Source organism: Coturnix japonica, chromosome 6 (genome assembly GCF_001577835.2).
Source record: "Coturnix japonica isolate 7356 chromosome 6, Coturnix japonica 2.1, whole genome shotgun sequence".
Taxonomy (NCBI): domain Eukaryota; kingdom Metazoa; phylum Chordata; class Aves; order Galliformes; family Phasianidae; genus Coturnix; species Coturnix japonica.
In genome coordinates, this window is record NC_029521.1 from 23,173,869 (window position 1) to 23,194,012 (window position 20,144).

The following is a 20,144-nucleotide window of genomic DNA, read 5'->3' on the forward strand; positions in this document are numbered from 1 at the left end:
ACTTCGCGTTCCCCCAACACGCGACGGTCTGAAGCTGCCCCAGGGCCGGGTGTGTGCGGGGGTGGGGGGAAGAGAGGGGGGAGCTTTCCCGGGACACGGCCGCGAGGGGAGGGGAGCCAGTGCGCGATTGGGTGGCACCGCGCCGTAAGGCTGCGATACTCGGGGGGAGTCGGGGCTGGGGGGCGAGGGGGTCGCGGGGCTGCGGGGGCAGCGTGCAGGACGCGGACGGGGCTGAACCTGTCGGCGCTGGAGGTGAAGCTGCGATATGTGTGTGCGTCTCTGTGTGTGTGTGTGTGTGTGTGTGTGTGTGTATGCGTGTGCGCGCAACGGGGGCAGCTCCCCACGTGGGGCTGACGCGGCAGCCCCGGCCTGATCCGGGGCTATAAAACGGCTCAGCGACGAGCGAAGCAGAGCAGCCTCCGCCGGCTGCAGCCCCGACCCCGCTCCGCTCCGAGCCCGGCATGAGCCGCGCCCGCCCGCGCCCCCCCGGCCGCCGCCTCTCAGCCCCCGCCCGGGCGGCGCCGCTGTAGGAGCGCGGAGCCCCGCGGAGAGCCGGGTGGGGCAGGGGGCGAAGGGCGGGGGGTGTCCGCGCAGCGGGGTTGATGTTTAACCCGGAGCGCCCGTTCACGGAGAGGGGCCACTTCTTCTCCTCCATGGAGTACCAGCGGCAGCTGGAGGAGGAGGAGGGCTACCCGCCTCCCGGCGCCAACGGGACTTTCAACGACAGCGCGGCCGGGCTGGGATGGAGCATGCCGTACCCCCTGCACACCACCATCACCCTCATCAGCCTGGCGGGCTTGCTCATGCTCTTCACCGTCTTCGGCAACGTCCTGGTCATCATTGCCGTCTTCACCAGCCGGGCGCTGAGGGCCCCCCAGAACCTCTTCCTGGTGTCCCTGGCCTCTGCCGACATCCTGGTGGCCACCCTGGTCATCCCCTTCTCCCTGGCCAACGAGCTGATGGGCTATTGGTACTTTGGCAAAGTGTGGTGCGAGATCTACCTGGCGCTGGATGTGCTCTTCTGCACCTCCTCCATCGTCCACCTGTGCGCCATCAGCCTGGACCGCTACTGGTCCATCACACAAGCCGTCGAGTACAACCTCAAGCGCACCCCGCGCCGCATCAAGTGCATCATCTTCATCGTCTGGGTCATCTCAGCCGTCATTTCCTTCCCACCGCTCATCTCCATAGAGAAGAAAAGTGTGCAGAAGGTGAACCAGTGGGCATCAGGGTGCAAGATCAATGACGAGAAGTGGTACATCATCTCGTCGAGCATCGGCTCCTTCTTCACCCCGTGCCTCATCATGATCCTGGTCTACGTGCGCATCTATCAGATAGCCAAGAGACGAACCAGGGTCCCGCTGAACAAGAGGGCGGAGCGCCCAGAGAAAAAGCAGAACGGCTTGGCCGACAAGGAGGACCTGCCAGCCTCAGCCCAGCTCAATGGGGAGAAAGCAGCCGGAGCTGGTGATGGGCAGGAGGGAGAGGTCAATGGCATAGACATGGAGGAAACCTCCTCCTCTGAGCACCAGGAGAACAGCCAGCCCAAGAAAGCAGAGAGACCCCTGCGGGGAAAGACCAAGACTAAGCTGAGCCAGATAAAGCCTGGGGACGCTTTGCCCAGGAAGACAGAGGAGGAGAGGAACACCAAAGGGTCCCGGTGGAGGGGCCGGCAGAACCGGGAGAAGCGCTTCACCTTTGTGCTGGCCGTGGTGATGGGGGTCTTCGTGCTCTGCTGGTTCCCCTTCTTCTTCACCTACACACTGACTGCAGTCTGCAAGAGCTGCTCTGTGCCTCCCACCCTCTTCAAATTCTTCTTCTGGTTCGGTTACTGCAATAGCTCCCTCAACCCAGTCATCTACACCATCTTCAACCAGGACTTCAGACGGGCCTTCAAAAGGATCCTCTGCAGGATAGAGAGGAAAAGGATCGTTTGAAGGACCCACAGGAATGGGCAGGACTAATAATTCAAGACTTTGCAAGAGAGTAAGGCACGACTGTCCTTGGGCTGTGCTTGCATGGGATGGTTTCCTTCAACTTCTGAGCAGGAAGCCTTCCAAACCCGAGATGAGCCCACTGAAATGCCCAACAGCGGCAGCGAGGAGCGGCAGGCAAGTGGAGGTCTGAGCCTGGCACTCAGCTCCCAGGGGAGGATGGCTTTCGATTCGCTTGGTTTACTTTGTGAGGTTTCTTTCTTTTGCCACAGAGTCTCTCAGTGGATGTTTTCATGACTGCTCAGTTTGACTCTTTAAAGACAGATGACGCACAGCTCCGTGAAGCGAACAGCAAAGCGGGAGTATGCCCCCTTCAGAGGTGTTGGCTTTTTGTTTTGTTGTATCTTCCCCACTCCCCCCCCCACCCCCCCCTCCTGTTGTATATGTAATTAGTTTTAACCCCCTTGTAAAATACAGTGTTGTATCTCTGAATCTGAACGTCTTAATTTTTGTAAGGCAAGCAGCTTCGAAACTGTGAATGCTTTAATTATGTTTGACACCTGAAAACTCCCTTTCTTCCCACTCCCTGAAATCCCCCTTTGCTCAAAACCAGCAAAGAGTTAGAGCAGTTTCTCCTGCCTGGCAAGTGGGTAAAATCACCAACATTTCCATTTCCAGTGTCCTGTTGTTGTTCTTTTTTCTATTTCTATTTCTTTTCCTTTTTTTCTTTTTTCTTTCTTTTTTTTTTTTTTTTTTGGCTCTAAAGCTGAGGATCCTGCTCCCCCCCAGGCTAGCTTTTCTTTCATGTTTTTTTCCCCTTTTCTCTCTGTCCTAACCTGGTTCTGTTGAATTCAGCGCTGCCCATGATATAAGAAGGCAGAGCTGTAATTTCCACATCCCTACCAGTTGCAGCAGAGCCAAGGGGTGGTTGCTGTGCAGGCGGGCACCCAAGGGCTGCTAAGGGCTCTTTCTCATGCTGTGCAGAGCTTGGGATCCAGCCAAGCTCCCAGCAACTTCCCCTCGGCTGATATAACACCGTATCAAAGTTCCAACGTGTGTTCAATGCTAACTCGGTTCCCCCACCCCTGACTGTACATAGGTAACATTTCAGAGCAAACGTCAGCGCTCTGTACATCACACTGTCTTGTTTCTATTGATTTTTTTCTGCTGTTTTAACTCCCGCTGCGTTTCCTGCAGGTTTGGTGGCTCTGTGCACACAGCAGTTCCGCCGTTCTGAGCGAGGGAGAGTTAAGTTTGCGATCTGCTGCTCTCATCTGTCCTAGGAAATGACTGAAGCAACCCTCCTTCAGTCTCACGCAGGGCAAAGCTTTGAAATGGGGAACTTCCCGGCAGGTTCCCTGGTATTTTATAGCGTAAGCAAGCTTTTTTTTTTTCTTTTTTTTTCTTTAATTAAAAAAAAACCAAAATCAGAAAGTGTAAATATTGTGAGGTTGGAGCAGGAGTTAATGTTGCTTTTACATTCCTCTCCTGAAATGTCTTTTTGGCTTTTTCTGCACAAAACTAAAAACACGAACAGAACAAACGTCGCATCCTCCTGCCATGGGGAAATGCCTTGAGAATGCTGAAAGGAAAAACTTCCTGATCTCTCTTAATAAACGGCTCTGCAAGCCTCCTAACGCCACCCATACAGCTCTTCAGTGCTGACAGATCGTAGGAACTGCTTGGAGAAAGCAAAGTTTAAGTCTGTCCTATAGGATGGATTTGCCTTCTGTAGAGTTGTGTGGTGCACAGGAAGAGACTTTAAAGCAGCGCCTTTTTACTTTTGGATGTGTTCTGTTGATTTTGCTCTCTCCTGACTTTGTATTCATTCGGAGGGTGCCCGGATGCACCCTGGGACCTGGACAGCAGTGTTTACATTCACTTGCATTTTCAGAGTTGAATCCTCAAAAAGGTGAGGAAAGCAAATAAACCATGCTTTACTGTAAAAACAAGGCAGAAAACACAAAGCAGAGGTTGCTGCAATGGATGATTATTTTTTAATAAATAAAAGAGTGTTTACAGATCAAGCGTGAAAACCTTCTGAATAATCTGTTAGCCGTGTTGTATTTTATCCAGCTGCTCACCCATTCTCAGGCTGCTTTGCACTGTTACATGAACACGTTGGGAAAAGCAGCGGTGCTTTCTGAAAGGCGTTGTGACAGCAGGTAGGGAACAATGGCTCGCTTCATCGCGCAGGGGCAGAGCAACAAATGAGTCCTTGGTGTTTCTTGTTCTTTCCCCTCCTCCCCCCTTTCATGGCACGGTAAGAGCATTCATGTGTTTCTTAGAGAAAAGAGCTTAGATGTGATTTTAGATGTGATTTGCTCCTCAGAAATGCAGCCTGGCCCTGGTTTTGCCTCTCGGTGGGGCTGCCTGGCTGCAGAAGCTTTATAGCTGATTGGTTGAGAAGGTTTGTAATAATGAGGTCACAGATGGGATTAGAAGTGATTGGGCTGGAAGGAGATATTTCTGCATGTATGCAGGAGTGCCCACGTGGCCAGAGTGGTTCACAGGCCTGGAGGGTGTGATGGAGGCAGGTGTCCTGCTGTCCGCTCTGGCTTGCAGGTACACCTGTTGGCTTTGGCAGGTTTTCCCAAGCAGACCCCAGGGGAGATGTAGGGGTTGGCAATTGAGTGGTCATCAGTCACGCTTCCCCATTCTTCTGTCTGTCTGCTGGCTTCCTGGCCAAGTCTCTAACAGAGCCAGTGTCTTGGTGGGTTTTGGGCCGGGGCTTTGATGAGCTGTCACTGTGAACAGCTAAAATATGGCTGCTTGCTCCCAGTTTTCCATCGAATGCAAAAGCAAGGTGCTTTTGGGGTTATGTACTTCCTGATCCCTTGTGGTTCAGCCCAGCCAATTAAAACACCCCAGGAGCTGCAGTGGGTGCAGGCAGTGACTCCATCACCTGCCATGCCATGAGTCTGACCATCCCTGTGGCTGGTGTCTCGGTATCCACCATCCCGCTGCCTTTGCCACCTGCTGATTCCTTTATGCTTCATTTCCCTGAGCTGCTTGACAGTTATTTTCAGGTATGTCTTGAGCCCATTTTGTTGGCTGGGGGGATGTGTCCAAGCTGCAGGGCTTTGCAGGCTGTGTCATGAAGGTGTTGTGGTGGATGAGGAATGGTCCTGAGGCACTGGAGCTGGTAATGCCAGCTCCAGGATGTCCCTATGGGTGAGCTGCAGAGCCAGCTGACAGCCTGCCCAGATCCTGTCCCTGACCCCTCTCTCTTCTGGCACTTACACTTATTGCTGTGGGGTTTTGCCCATATTTGCTGAGGCACAAGGGGTACTGAGGAGCCTTTCCGTGGCGATTCAAGGAGAGTTGAACTTGGTCCCAATCACTCTACTTGCAAATCATGCATTTTTCAGGCCTGAGAGAGCTCCTGTGGGTTTCAGCCCATGCCCCTCAACCGTGCTGTGCCACGAGCGCCCCTCCCCATGCAGCATCTCCTGTTCCAGGGCTCGCTGGTGCCCCATAGTGTTCCTCTTGGGTCGGGTGGCTGGGAAGCAGCCTGGGAAGCTCTCCTTGTGGCCTTGCTTGTTTGCTGCAGGAAAAGATCAGAGTCTGCAGAGATTGCTCCTGGGTTACAGGCAGTGCATGGAGCTGTGGCACTGCTCCTGCTGCAGACCTCACTGTGCAGCTGGTTTGTGGTGATGCTCTGTGAGGTGCCAGGTCTGTGCAGCTGCTGAGCCTTACTGCCAGGTCAGCAGACAGCCCAGCCCAGCAGCACTCAGCTTACAAATGGAGCAGATGCTGACCGCTCTGTGAACTGCACGGGCAGCGGGCTGAGCCTCAGAAGTCGAGGTGAGATTGCAGCTGTGGAGAAAACCTTAAATCACACCTCTCTTGGGTTGGGCTGTGGCTCCTGAGCCTGGCTGGTCCCAGGGTCCCACAGACCTGTGCAGCAGATGGCCATGGTGCCCAGCACAGCCCCGATTTTGGCTTTCTCTGCATGGGGAGGGAGCTGGGCCCAGGGATTTTACTGTGCCCTGCTGATGCAGTGATGGTTTCTGGGTTTTCTCCCACCTTGTGCTGTGCCCAGCTTTTCAGATCTGCTTTGGCTTGAACATGAGGTTTGTTTCATGGCAGCTGGTCTCAACCTCTGCTTGGAGTGGAGATACCAGGTGTTGAATGGAGATGCTGACATGTAGCTGGTTGATCAACATCCCTTCCTTCTGAGGGGACCTTCCTTGGGCATTTGCTCAGTTCCTCAGCAGTGTTGATTTCCTACATGGGACCACCAGTGTGTGAAGCCAGCATCTCATGCCAGGGGCTGAAAAGGTGAGGGGCGTGTGGTACCCAAACTCTACAAAGCAATGTGAGTATAAACTGGAAGTAGAACAAGAAGTCCTTTCCACTACTTGAGCAGAGGCATAAGTGTTTGTCAGCAAAGGCATAAACTTGCTGGCTTTTACTGGCTTCAAAGCGTTTAAGATGGCTCTGGGTTTGTCTGTGTGGTGGTCAACTCCATATTGATCAGGTTAGGGGACATCATATGCATGGGAAGGCTCAGAAATCCTGCATGGCTTTGATGTCAGGGAACGCAGAGGAACAAGGACCCCTCCCAGGGAGCTCAGGGGCTGCTGGGTGTTCAGGGACTTCCTGGGGTCAGAGCTGCTTTCTGTGCTGAGGGAGAAATTCCACCAACATGTGTTTCCCTTCAGCACTGCTCCAGTCAGGAGGTGAGGCTCTCAGAAATGTGTTTTAAGTCAAATGCAAGAGTAACAGTGCAAGCAGGGCTCATTGAGAGGGGAGGTGAGCTGAGCTGACCTAAACATCCCTCCTTCCCAATTCTGACCTGCTTTGGCTCAGGCACAGCTGGGATGTGGCATTGGCAGGAGGCAGCCCTGCAGTCCTTCAGAGCTGTGGGACTCACTTGCTGTAGAGTTTGCTCCCAGAGATGAGAAACTTGTTTTTAATCAACTACTAGATGGAGAATTGATTGCTCCTTTGCTGATTGAAACAGTGGTGATTTGCTGGGCCATGACTTTATGGCCTTTTTCCTGTTTGCTTTTCAATTACTCTCTACAGGAAAACAGAAAGAGCTTTGCACCATGGCCATCTCTGAGAAAGCGATGCCTGCTGGAGGCTGCCTTGCCTTCATCTGCATGCATTGAGTTGCTGCAAAGCATTCAGCTACTTAAAACCAATCCTGCACTTATTATTTTCAAAGACTGACTTTTACACCGCAGCTTTTATAGGGCCAGAGGAGTTAAAGTGACCTGTATAAGCGGAATAACCTGGCTTGTTTACACCAAACGCTTTATCTCCACTGGGATCAAGGCCTTCAGCACTGCTGTCTTGGGATGGTGGAGATGCATTCATTCCTTTTGAACAGCAGTATAAATGTTTTCATTGCTGTTTCCCACCATCTGAGTGGGATGGCTTTGAGGCAGCGCAGCAGAGAGGAAAAGAAGCTCAAAGCTGCTCTGCTCAATGGGATGAGCGCTGAGGAAAGCAAGGTAAGCAGTGCTCTGTGCAGGGCAATCCTTCATTACTGGCTGCTCTACCAGGTTTAATTAGAAAATGAGTTCTGTTTGGTGCAGTTGGTGTGAATGGACCTTCATCCAAATAGGGTTTCCTTCTGTAATATAAAGCAGTTGTGGCTGCAGGTGCAATGGTGGCAGCTGACTTCATGGCCTGGTGTTAAGTGGTGTAAATCTTCTGGGGTGGAAATGATCTGTTCCTATTCTAGCCCTCCCTCATCTCCACCTCACCCCAGAATTCCTCTTCCTCCAGCTTAGCTTTATGGATTCTTGCTGCATTGCCTGGGAGTGTGCGTTTGTGAGGGGTACAAATGGAGTTCTTGAAAAATGAGAGGTTACAAAGGAGGGTGGGGAAATGTTGGTGTAAACCAGGTGCTGTTACTGTACATCCACACACAAAAGATCCTGCCTTGGAGGGCTAGAGGGGGCCAACAAGGAGATTAGGTATCTGCTGTTTCTGTTAAGATCTTGAAGGTGGAAAAAAGCCCTTATTCATTGCCATCTCAGTTGGGATGTTGTAAGCTGTCATGTTCAAGTTATCAAATGATTGGAGGAAGAGGTGAGGTTTTAACTGTTGTTTATTCAGACCAAGATTTAATTAATATTAAATAGATTAAATATTTGATGAAAGAGCCTGAAATTAAATATTTAGCTCCCTCTTCCCCCCCAGACTGCAGTCTCAGGGGATGTTTGTGTGGGCATCTTCTGAGTACTGGGGAGTGTTAAAGACCCTGCAAGGGAGCATCACCTGCAGATGGAAATTACATTACTCTGGGATCCTTATCAGTCTGCATGGGAATATGGCTGTCCTTATGGAGCTCTGTCACAGTGGGACCTCAGGTCCCATATGAGTGCTTGTCCCTCTGCTCTTCTGCCATGTCCCTCTTGCACCAGCTGCAAGGCTTCGTGGTGGGAATGGGCTTTCTCCTTGTGATAGGAAATCCTGCAGCATGCATTGTGCTTTGTTTCCCCTGTGGCTGCTGGTGATCTCAGTGCATGACTGTGAATGTGGTCATGTGAATAGCTGCGTTGCTCTTGGTGGCACTGCTGCCAGCCAGCAGGTCCCCAGGAATGGCCTGCGTGGGTGGCTGTGGCTTAATTGGGGAAGAAAACAATAAAACTTAATGTAGTTGGCATTTCCCTCATTGTCAGACCTGGGAAAGAAAACCACAGCAAAACCAAGCTCTCAGACATTGGCTTTTTGTTTGCAGCACAGTTTGAAAAGGCCAGTGGTAAACCAGAGTATCTGGCAATTCATAATGAACTGTGAGAATGGTCTTGTGAATTAGGCATGGGCCCCTTGGAGAGTGTTCTTGTACCTTTTGTGCTGGTTAGTTGATGCTGGTTGGGTTGTTTATTTATTGACTTGCATTGTGATACTTTATTGCCTTTGGAAGAATTAGGACCATGATCTCTACCTTCACCCTGCCCAGACCTTTGTATGTCACTATCAGAAATCAGCTGCTGGGCCTACAGGGAAGCTAAAATATACCTGCTGGTGAGAGGAGGCTGATAGAGAGCCCATGGTTTGGTCAAACCAAAGGTCTGTATGGATCTGAGGGTGCTGCCCACCTCCATGCTGACTGAAGTTCACTATGGAAGAGAGAGGAATTAATGTCATACTCCACATAAACTGAATTAAAATATCTTATAAATATTGCAGCACCTTGCTTTATCTGTAAGAGCCTGGCATTGCTTTATAACCTAGAGTGACAAATCCACTCTGTTCCTGCAGGAGTAGATATGGTTTCGTTTGTTAGCACAAGGGTACTTAGTTAAATTATTTAGAATTTTTCATGCAAGTTACAGCATGCTGGATGGGCAGCCATGGCCTCTCTTCAGCCACTTAGAACGTAGAGGAAGATATATAGGTTTTATGTCCCACAGTCACCCTTACCTTCTGCTGGATGATGTCTGACTGTGCTTCGTGCCATGGGGTCATGCCACCTGCATGTGGCTGACACAGGGGTAACGCTGGGCCTGTGAGGTCTCACTCCTTGTCACACATCAGATGGAAGTGTCCCTTTACATGCCATAGCAGGTTGATCCTCACAGACTGATGTTAAAAGAGCATGCAAGGCACAGAAGTAATAGGATGTGATTAGCTTGTGGGAGCTGTCTGAGCTCCTAAGGGAGTTTCAGTGCCATCCCTGACACTGGGGCCAAGGAGATGGTGTAGCAGGGGTGATCCCAAGGCTTACAACATCACCGGAGGAGTTGATGGGCCTGTGGGCATTTCCACACTGCAGCATGTGTGTGTGAACCTTCAGAGATGCAGTATAGCTTCTTCTAAAAATATTATCTTGAATGCCTGCTAGAGAATGTGAACCAAATGTGATTCTGAACAGTCTAACACAGCTGCCACTTAGCTGCCACTTCAGATGAGGAGGAGATGGGGGACCTCACTGTGGCAGAAGATGTGCTTATGGGCACCCAGAGCCATGGGTGGGCACAGCCCAAGGCTGTCAGCTTCAGAGAGAAACGGGGATGCGAGCACAGGCAGCAGAAGTGCAGGCTCCCACTTTGTGAGGTGGAACCATCTGGAGTATATGTAAGAGTGTCTCAGAATCAGGAGAATGGCATGTGGATAGCTATGGGTTCCCATAGACAATGATTTCTGCTTACTCAAGAAGAGCAGTCACACTGTTCAATTCTGTTTAATTATTATTATTTTTAAAGCAGAAGCAATATCAGTGGATGGGGGAGAAGAAGGAATGATCCTTGCAAGAGCTGTCTTTCTTCACAACCACTTATCTCCTTTTTGCCATCCTTCCCTCTCTGTGCCCTGCCTGAGACTTGCAGAAGCAACAAGGTAGGTTTTTTCATCCTTTTCATATATTTCTTTGCCTCAGCTTCCCAAGCAATTTCCTTCCTAAGCTGGTAGCTGCAGCAGTGCTGCCAACACAGTGTTCAATGTGAATTCAGGTTGCAAACACAGATGCTGGTGCTAAAGCCCTGCGAATGATTGAAACCTGCAGGGTACCCTTTGGTATTAACTCAGAGAGTGTACAAGTGGGCTTGGAGTGTCTTCCGTCTGAAGTTCTCACTAATACAATATTAATCTCTGCTACAGTTTTGCCCTTTCCAAGCAGTGATCCAGAAGTCCTGTGGGTCTCCTAAAATCTTACAGGGGATTTTTTTTTCCTTTGGAGCTGACAAATGTGAGTGTGTTTTATTTGAAATGTACTGAGCACTCTGAGCAGGGCAGAAAAACACACCCTATGAAGCGCACACTTCTTCAACCCTCCCTGATGGCTCCATTTCATCTTCTGTGTGTCAGGGAAAGTCCTGCCTGCTGCCTTTACAGCAGGAGAACATGGTGACAAGGTGAAATTGAGGCCACAAGCCCATAGAGCACACACATCATGGCACTGCGGGCTTTCCTAAGTGACTTGGAGCAGAGTATGGCTCCAGAGGGAGGATATTCTCTTAGTCCTGATTGATGGAATTAAATTATCTGCTTCTGCCTGTGTGAAAACTTAGGTGATGTCATGATGGGACTGAGTGGTCCAGATGGCATCAAGAGTCAGTAATATATAATCTAATGGAGGAGGTCTGTAGGTGTCAGCTGCATTTCCCAAGGGGCTTTATCAGGGTCTCACCTTGGTTAGACCGTTACACAAATCCTTTGGTAACATGCATCAGAGCAAGAGAGATGTAAGGTGGAAAGGGAATGACTGTGCTGCCATATTTACCCAGTTCCTTGGGCTGAGGTTGGTAAGCAAAGTACATTCTCACTTGGCAGCTCAGAGCATGCTCCATGTCATTGCCTGCCATACTGGTCCCCAGGTGACTGGCCCAGGTGCGCCTGCATGGGACTTAAGTAGACCCTGGAACATCCCACATCCTTTGAGCTGGATGTCCTCGGAGAAATTCTCATTCCTGTGGAGAAGAGTCAGTTCAGCCAAAACCGCGCCTGATCGTAGGGAGAAAGCTGCAATATTCCTTTAAGCTGTCTTAAACAGATCGAATAACTGATGGAAGTGCTGGGAGACTCTCAGAGCCCAGCTGGGCTAACCCTCACTAAACCAACAAAACAGTGCCAGAAGGCATTTTTCTTGTGACATGTTTTGGTCTTGTCGCTGGGTGTAATTTTTGTGATGGCTTTGTTGTGCCTTGTTTGGGGCATGACGGGGAGGAAAATCCATCTTTCAGTAAATACTCATTGAGCCACCTGCTGTCACAGCAGATTGCCGTGTGCTTCTGTTTGCCCAGAAAACCAAAGCTGCACATCTGAGATGTCAGGTTGTGTTGCTTACCTGATGCTGGCCTGATCCTTATGAGATATGGATTTCCAGGTGGGAGGGAGAGAAACATCCTTCAGCAAAAACATCCCCGAAGCCTGGCCTTTCTCAGACTCTGACTGCAGGAGAAGAGGCTTCTGCACTTACCTGGGTAGGACAGAGTGTTGTGTACTCAGTTCTCCTCACATGCTGACATCTTAATCCTTGTCCCCTTCCGTATGGAATGTGTGTGCTCAGCTGCTTTAGGAGCCTTGGGGTTTTCTTACTTGAGCTCTGGGTTTCCCCCCTTGTGGTTCTGTTCTGCAAAGGCAGGGGATAGAAATGTGCTCCTGAGGTTCTCAGTGGCTGTATCCATGCATGAAGCAGCTGGCTTCAGATGCTCGCCCATCTTTATGCATGTCACAGATTATTAATGTATGGCATGGCCACAGTGCTTCTGGAAACAGCCCAGCTCTAACTGCTTGCTTCCTGGCCTTGTCACCAAATCCCTTCTGCCAGGTCATTTCTGCTTTGTATCTGCTTCCTTCTGGAGGAATTTTTTTTTTTTAAAGTGACAGTACCCTCATGGATTTTGGCAAAATGAAATAAGAAAGGAAAAGTCTTCCTGGCAGAATCCTTTCGTGAGATGTAGCAGCTGCTGGAGAGGAGAGCTCACAGCAGGGCTTCTCTCTGGAGGAGTCTGTAGGCTGAGGATCAGAGCTTGTGCTTCTACCCATGCTTGGTAGCACAAGCTGCCTCCCTATGGTGATGGCCAAATCAAGCCTGAAATGTGACATTCACAGCTTTAAATTAGACTCATGCAGTTTCACTTTGCCTCTAGAATCCTGGCCAAGCGGATGATGCTCTTTCAAGAAACCTCCTCGGTGACGTGATGGGTTGATCCAGGGCTTGAGGGATTCAGCCTTAGCTGTCAGCAGGAAGGCAAGCTGAATCACTTGGAGCACTCCGTGTTGGCAGGTGGTGAAGGAAACCTCCTGGCCAGCTTGATGGGGAGCGGTCAGGAGTGGAGCTCTGGCCAGGGACTAGAATAAGACCACAGAAGATGACAGCAGTTGCTCATCACTTGTCTGAATTTTCATGAGCTCAAGTGTGCAAGTATACTGTGCTCTTCAGTTTTTTCTTGCTTGCTCTGATAAGCTAAAAGCCACGTCTAAGTTCTGAGAAAAGTTCCTTTTCCTGCATCTTCCCATCTTCTTCTCTTCCCCATTTCACATTGCTAATTGCACCGGCAGGATGCCCTCCAGGCTGAAGGCTATTCTGGGAGCAGGGTGAGAGGAGGGTGCTGAGAGGGAACAGCAGGCTGTGCATTTTCCTCTCTAACATGATTTGCCCATGATTAATGCACGTGGAAAATAATCAGCACATTCAGCTTAATTCTGTCAAATTATTAAAGGGATGAGAGCAGGGGGAAAAGAAGAGATTTTTCTTATTTTATCCCTCTTTAGGAAGGAGGTCGGATGTTGTACGAACATGGCTGGGTGACGGTAGGCATCTCATGCAGAGAGTAAAATTTGTCATTGATCTTTTTTTTCTTTCTTTCATTTTATTCATTTAGTGTTTGTGGTGATGCAAATCTCAGACACCATGGGGAAGGCAGAGGGGGATCCCTGACCCTTGCAGACCTGCCCATGAGGGGCTGAGAGGTCTGGGAGGGAAAGAACCAGGCTCTCTGCTCCTATTAGCTTCTACAGAAGTCTTACCCTTGGCATGCACTTTTTGCACTCAGTGCTGCTTTACTTTGGGCTGATATGCTGGACACAGCTGAGGAACTTCGAGTGCCCCTCTTCCTTACACCCATCCCCAAGTCTAATTTGTGTAAACCTAGTTCAGCTATAACATTAAATCATAGAATCCTTTGATTTGGAAGGGACCTTAAAAGGCTGTCAGGTCCAACCCCCTGCACTGAACAGGGACACCAACAGCTCCATCAGTGCTCAGGGCCCCTCCATCCTGACCTTGGGTGTCTCCAGGGATGGGGCACCACCACCCCTCTGGGCAACCTGTGCTGGTGCCTCACCACTCTTTAAGTTAAATAATGAAACATTGGCTTACTGGAGAGGTTGTCACATTTCTCCCAATTTTATAATGCGCTAAATAAAACACAGAAATGACTGATATGAAAAATATTAGAAAATCCCATTCCATGATCATAATTGCATTTCTTTCTGATTCAGAAAATTACATTGGCTGCTTTTTTTTTTTTTTAATTGTGTTTTTTTTTATTACTTTCAATTTGCATTTATTTTCCATTTCTGATAATTCACATTTACCAACACAAAATTAACACTCCTCATCCCTGCTGAGCTTACTGCTGTTGATTTTTTTTCCCCCTCCAGTTTTCTAATCTTGCAAACGGTGGCCAGAGTTCGAGCGTGGTGAGAAATTATTGCCCATAACTGCTTCGTACCAGAGTCCACAATCTCACTGAAAATAGAGACAAAGATCTTTTGATCTCTGAATCGAGCTATCAAGAGTAATAGGATGTGATCGCATTTAGCAGTCAGACTCTTAGATATTGCAGTGCGAGGTCTGGGATGCTCTTGCTTTGCTGGAGAGCTGGTGGTAGTGTGGGTGTCAGTTGCCTTTTGGGGCACGGCAAAGCCTTGGGAGTGGTGCATCAAGGGAGCAACACCTCCAGCACTGGGTCTGCTGTGGTGCTGGTGGGGCTCCAGATGGGATTTGCAGTGTGTAGCTGGGAATGACGCTGCTGACTGGGGAGCTGGATGCCTCCAGGGGGCTGGGGCTCAGCACAGACTGTTCTAGAGCTGGGTTTCTGGGGGCATCATGGTTAGGTTTCTACTTTCAGATGCTCTGCCATGGTCCATTTTGACTACAGAATGAAAATTTGCCTTTGCTGTTGACCCATCTTTGCCAGTCAAGGTGCTAGACCCGGCTTTTGGAGGCTCCTCTTCTTGCAGAGCAGTGTGGGAGGCTCTGAAGGAGCTGTGTCCTTCCCCCACTGCTCTGGGACAGGTAGGACTGAAGCTTTGCCAAGCCAGCTACAGCAAAGCCAGGCTTCAGGACCTCTGGAGAGGTGTCAGGGAAGGAATTGCATTCCACTGAGTGCTTAGAAATAGGCTGAATATTTTTCTCCTGTCAGGTCAACTTCAAGAATGTGCAGCAGGTATGGGAATTGGGATTGAGGTTATATCTCATCATTTTAAAGGTTAGGGCATAGGAACTAAACCTCTGCCAGGCAGTTCTGAAGAACTTGATCCACAGCTCCACAATGGAGAACTCACAGGAGAACCCACGGGCTCTGCTGCATGGTGAGACGTTCTCAGGAGGTCAGGTTGGGATTGAGGAGAGTCATTTTCTGCTCTGGGGTTGTTTTGCCCTGGGTGACAGCAGTGAGCTACCGGGTGCCCTTGGGTAGCCAAAGGACAGCTTAGAGCACCTTGCTGGACTGGCATCTGATGGCAGCGAGAGCATCCATATGATCCCCTCAAAGAGACTGTGAGGGAAGAGATGTGGGCTTCTGCTGCAGACTTCAGACCTCCAGCCACAAGAACAAGTACAGGGGTTGTCCGTGCAGCTGTTTCCCAGGTAGGTCCATTGCCTCTGTAGGGCATGTTAGTCCCATATTTGCTAAATGTATTTGAAGGGAGAGTTGTTTTTTGTTGGATAAACCTGTCCTCACTGACTTTTTCTTCTCTTTCATGTCAAGCACAAGAACCTGTAGTGGTCACAAGATCACTTCAGCAACTCGAGCAGCTTGTTGTGTTGTTTGTAAAAGTCCAATTTTCTTTTTGAGGAAAATCAATACAGCTCATTACTTACCCAAGAAAAGATCCCTATGTCAAGCAGCTTCTCATTCCACTGGAAGGCAGCCCCTGGGAGGGTTCAGCCACTTTTCCTAGGACGGACAACAGGCTGATAGCCTTTGTCTTAAATTATCCCTTCTGAACCAAAACTGCCCTACTGAGAATACCGATCAGCTTCCCACAGGCTGCTAAAGAGCTGCTCCACAAGTGAACACCACCCACATAGAGCAAAATATATTCTGGAAAAAAAAACAAAGCAAGACTTTTTTACAGCTGACAAAATGACTTTAAGTTCTCATGCTGCTTTTATGTTAAATCCTTTCTTCTGGGCTCCGGCCACATCATTTTTGGCTTCAGTGCTAGGAGGTGGGAATTAGCACTATGAGGCTGATAGCCAAAATGTTTTCTGTGTAGCTTGTCTTGAGTGGTGAGATCAAGGTCAAAGACTTGGATCAAACTTGCAGTATGTGTAAGATCAAAATAATACAGGGTGCACCTCATGAGCTGTCCTTAAGGCCTTGTTCCCAACTGCAGATCATTACTGGTTGTATGGACTGTGAAGAGACCATGTTGCTTGTATTACCAGGCTCCTCTGGTGTTTGATGGTGGTTATGATTACAGTGTGTATAACATCATTATTTGACTGCAATCACAATAGCATGGGTGGTGTTATGTCTGACTAGCTGATTAATCATCTGGAGCAATGAGCAAATCTTCCACTTCTTTTATGATAATTAATGTGTAGAGCCAGATCACAGTTGGCTGAGGGTGGAGGCGATCAAGGCAAACTGAGACCTGTTTGGCACCTTAAGGCTGCAGGAGGATAAACACATGGAGCTGCTGGGACAGTTTTCCCCTTTTTGCTACAAGGTCTGGATTGAGGTGGATGTCTGAGCTGCTGGAGACAAGTTGGTCCAGTCAGAGTTATAAGGGGATGCTCTGTTGTGTAGTAAAGCTCAGCAAAGCGTTGGCCTTTCTTTCAACACTAAATTCGCTTCTTTTTTTGCAGTCTCTACATATAGGTGTGTGCACCTCAATTACACTGATCATTACCAAAAACCATACTGTGCTTTTTAAAAGTCAGGCTTTGAGGAAAGAGCTATTTAAGATTGTGGGATATAAAGCTCTTTTCTCCTTGCAGTGGTTAACCAAAGAGCCTTATGCCAGCATGACTGTAGCTACCCAGGAGTGAAGGGAGGAGAGAAATTCATTAGTATGATTGGATTAAATACCTGCTGTGCTGGGGACCTGCCATCACGGCTTAGTGCCACTGTTGTCTCCAAGCAGGTGGAGTAGCTTTCTGATTCTCCCTGCAATCTGGGTCACATGCATTCTGTTCAGATTGTCTGAAAGTAACTCATGGGTTTGCTTGTGGGAATTTACAATTCAAATTAAGAGAAGTTGCAGCCTCTCTTCCTCATATTGTGATTTTCTTTCCTCTCCTGATGCAGCAGTGATCAAGATGAAACATTAAATGTCCTCCACAATGTAATTATATCTGGTTGGTTGCAATCAATTCTCTCTGCCTCGTGCAGTTTGCTTCTCCTTTCCTTTCCCTTCCTGTAAAAGACATGGGGCTGATTCTCATCTCCCCCGTGGGCTGGAAAAGAGACACAGCCAGCTCCCACATGAACCCACCTGCTTAACAGGAACAACTTATGGAAATGAACGCTCATCAAAAGCACCAAGCAGTGCACAGAGACTAAGGAGAAGGCAACTAAGCTCAAATTAAGGAAGAGGAAGATCAGTGCCTTTTCTTATTTTTCTCCAGTACGGTCATTATGTGCCCACATCAACATATTTGGGTCTGAGAAAGTGATAATGACTCTATTTGTCAAAAATAACCTGTAAAGTTTGTTGCAGAGAGAACTGGGCTCTAGCTTTCCTAATGCCTAAAGCAACACTTCAGCTAGCAGCCACAGTTAAGCAGTGATTTCCAAATCTCAGTTTCTTCCAGGTGTGCATCTGTTTAAGAATTTTTCTATATTTAAAGACTGAGCATAAGTCTGGAAAGGCTTTGTAAATCAGAAAGTCAGATATGGCTGACCCCTGCAGGACACAGATGTGTTCCTATTTGTATTAATGTAACTCTGATTGCATTGCACTAGGAATTTTATCACCATAGGTTGAACACAAGATCATATTCACATAGCATTAGGCAGGAGAGAGAAAACCCTGAGCACAGCAGCCCCCAGCCTGCAGCCCTTTCCATCAGTGCCTCTATCGTGGGGACCCTCAGCCCCTCCTGTGAAAGAGGTATATTAGGACTACAACCACTTGTTCAAAAATTAATCAGATCCTTCACAATCCTTTAGTCTTTGCCTTATCTACTGGAGCCGTACAGATTGCTGTGTTTACAGCTGCTCCCACTGCTAATGTTGATTTGTTTATGACACAGAAAAAGAAAACCTTGTCATTTTTTATTTTCTGACTGCTAGTATTACTTCACTTGTTTTGTGTTTTTTTTCCACATCCATCTAGTAGACCGGAGATAACTCAGATGAAAAGGAGTCAATTATGTGGTGCCTGGGATACTAGAAGTCTGGACTTTATGACCCAGGAAGTTTCTCTCTGCACCATGCTCCCAATTTGTTGGATTTTTTCTCTTTAACATCAACAAATAAAACAAAATATCCTGGATACTCTGCAGGCAATTACACTTGGCTTATTTGCAATAACTGGCTTGGAAGCTACTATATTTCCAAGACTTCAATTTTTACATATATAAATTTTACATGTAGTTTTAAAATTAAGCTATTTTTTACTGGGTGTGTATATATATGTATATATATATGTTTTGGCTTATTTTGCTTTTCATCAGAATGTGAAATCTTGCTTACACCAGATTTTTGCACACATTCTGATATGAATCCAAGCCAGCAATTTTCCATGTTTCCACTTGAGGAGAGTGTGGTGTTTTACAAACCTTTCTTTTCCACTTCATGCTTGGTGAGCCTACTGCTGCTCATACCAAGAGGAGAACAATTAATGAGGTAAGCGCTGAGTCCTTGGGAGCTCCCTGCCAGAGCCTGCCAGGGCTGTCAAACTCTTTGTCCAACAGATGAATTTATCCTTGATGTATTGCTGTTGGCTTCAGGATGGTCTACGCCTTGGACAAACATCTCCTGCCAGTGTGACTGCAATGCTTAAGTCTTCCTTTCTGAGCAACAACATTCTGCCTAGAATGGTGAGTGGCCAAGCAGTAATAGCTGTGCTCATGAGTCTTTCATGTCTTTATTAGTGTTTTTAAAAGCTGAAGAGAAAAGCTTACACATTTCAGTGTTAGAACGTACTGAGAAGCAGGCTTGGAGTAAAGTCACCATTCTTTTTGACCAAGTTTTGGGTCTGGGGGAGGCACCTTGCCCTCTTCCTCAGGATGGCACTTATCAGCAATCACCTTCCTGCAGAGACACGTTCTGAGAGGTAAGTGAGGGAGAGCTGGTTTGCAGACGTTATCCTGCAGGCTCCAGAGCTGCTGCCCAGCAGAGACTTCTTCAGAAAGATGTATTGCTGAAGGGAAAAAATGACGAGAAAACAAGCAAGCAAAATGCAGAATATGACGGGAGTAGCCTTAAGTAGGTTATCTTAAGAGGACTGAAAGTCCTCTTGCTGTACCACCCCGTTTTAAACAGCCATTATTATCAATCTTCTTTTAATATATAATAAAAGTGAAAGAAAACACAACACAACCCACACTTCTCTTGCTGAGACGTATCCAGTAGGTAGAGTGGATTGAAAGTTTAAATAAATAAATAAATAGAAATTTATTTTAAAAGGTAAAGTAAATAAAATCCCGAGGGCAGGAATTAATCAATGTGGAGAATGGCAGGTAAAAGTAGTGCAAACACTTGCTGTAAAAGCACTGGATGCAGTAATTCCCACAGGCTCCAAAGCTGTTAGCTAATCAGATGGCGATGTACCATATGGTTTGCTGTGTAGTTAAAAAGGAGAAAAGACTGAGAAAGGGAGAAAATCCAGAAGAATCCAGACAGCAAGCACTGAACTTCCACAGTGGGGTTCTCTGGAAGAAGGGGAAGCTATGGCCAAGGCTGTGACTCACTCCTTAATTAGCAGGGTTAATTGCACCGTGGGGTTGCTGGCTGGGCTTCATGATGTGACCAGCCACGTGCTGCTTCACACATGCACATACATAATATACAGTAGGTTATATAGATACAATTATACAATACATTATATATGTATCTAGATTATATTATGCTCCTGTATGTAGAAACTGTTTTGTACATCTCATAGATCATAATTTATTACAGCTAATGAATGAATTCTGTTTGCTATATATGCAGGTTCAGGTCAAGAAGTGCTGAAGTACTGCCACTGCCTCACCAGGTTTACAGGCTAAAGGTACCATAAAATGAGGTAAGATCATCTTGTTCACTGGTGCTCACTGATCCTTCATCTTTAAACTGGCTGTTAAGATGCTGCCAGTTATTTGTGCAAGTTCTGGCACCTGTAGCACTCCCTTTATGCTGATTCAACTCATTAAGCTGCCCCAGAATCTACCATATCAGAAAAAAAAACCATCAACAAACAAATAAAAAAAGTGGTCAGTTTTGAGCTTAGCTCACAAGCAGAACTCCTGGTTTTGTTTGCAAAGAATATTTCTTTCCCAGCACGATGTGGAGCTGGGCTGCAGAGTGCTTGGGAGGTGGACGAAATGCACAGATGTAAATACTGGGGAGTGCAAAACAGTGG

The 20,144-nt window shown here is 47.9% G+C and overlaps 1 protein-coding gene across 1 annotated transcript; it reads left to right on the plus strand.

Moving 5' to 3' along the window:
• The first annotated feature begins 233 nt into the window (after positions 1 to 233).
• On the plus strand, positions 234 to 3,952 carry ADRA2A (adrenoceptor alpha 2A). The gene has a single exon (XM_032445492.1). The coding sequence runs from the start codon at positions 603 to 605 to the stop codon at positions 1,935 to 1,937; it is 1,335 nt and encodes a 444-aa protein (XP_032301383.1). The 5' UTR covers positions 234 to 602; the 3' UTR covers positions 1,938 to 3,952.
• The last annotated feature ends 16,192 nt before the right edge of the window (positions 3,953 to 20,144 follow it).

Bases quoted from the DNA above. Each gene is read 5' to 3' on its own strand.
- ADRA2A (XM_032445492.1), top strand. From the start codon at position 603: ATGTTTAACCCGGAGCGCCCGTTCACGGAGAGGGGCCACTTCTTCTCC.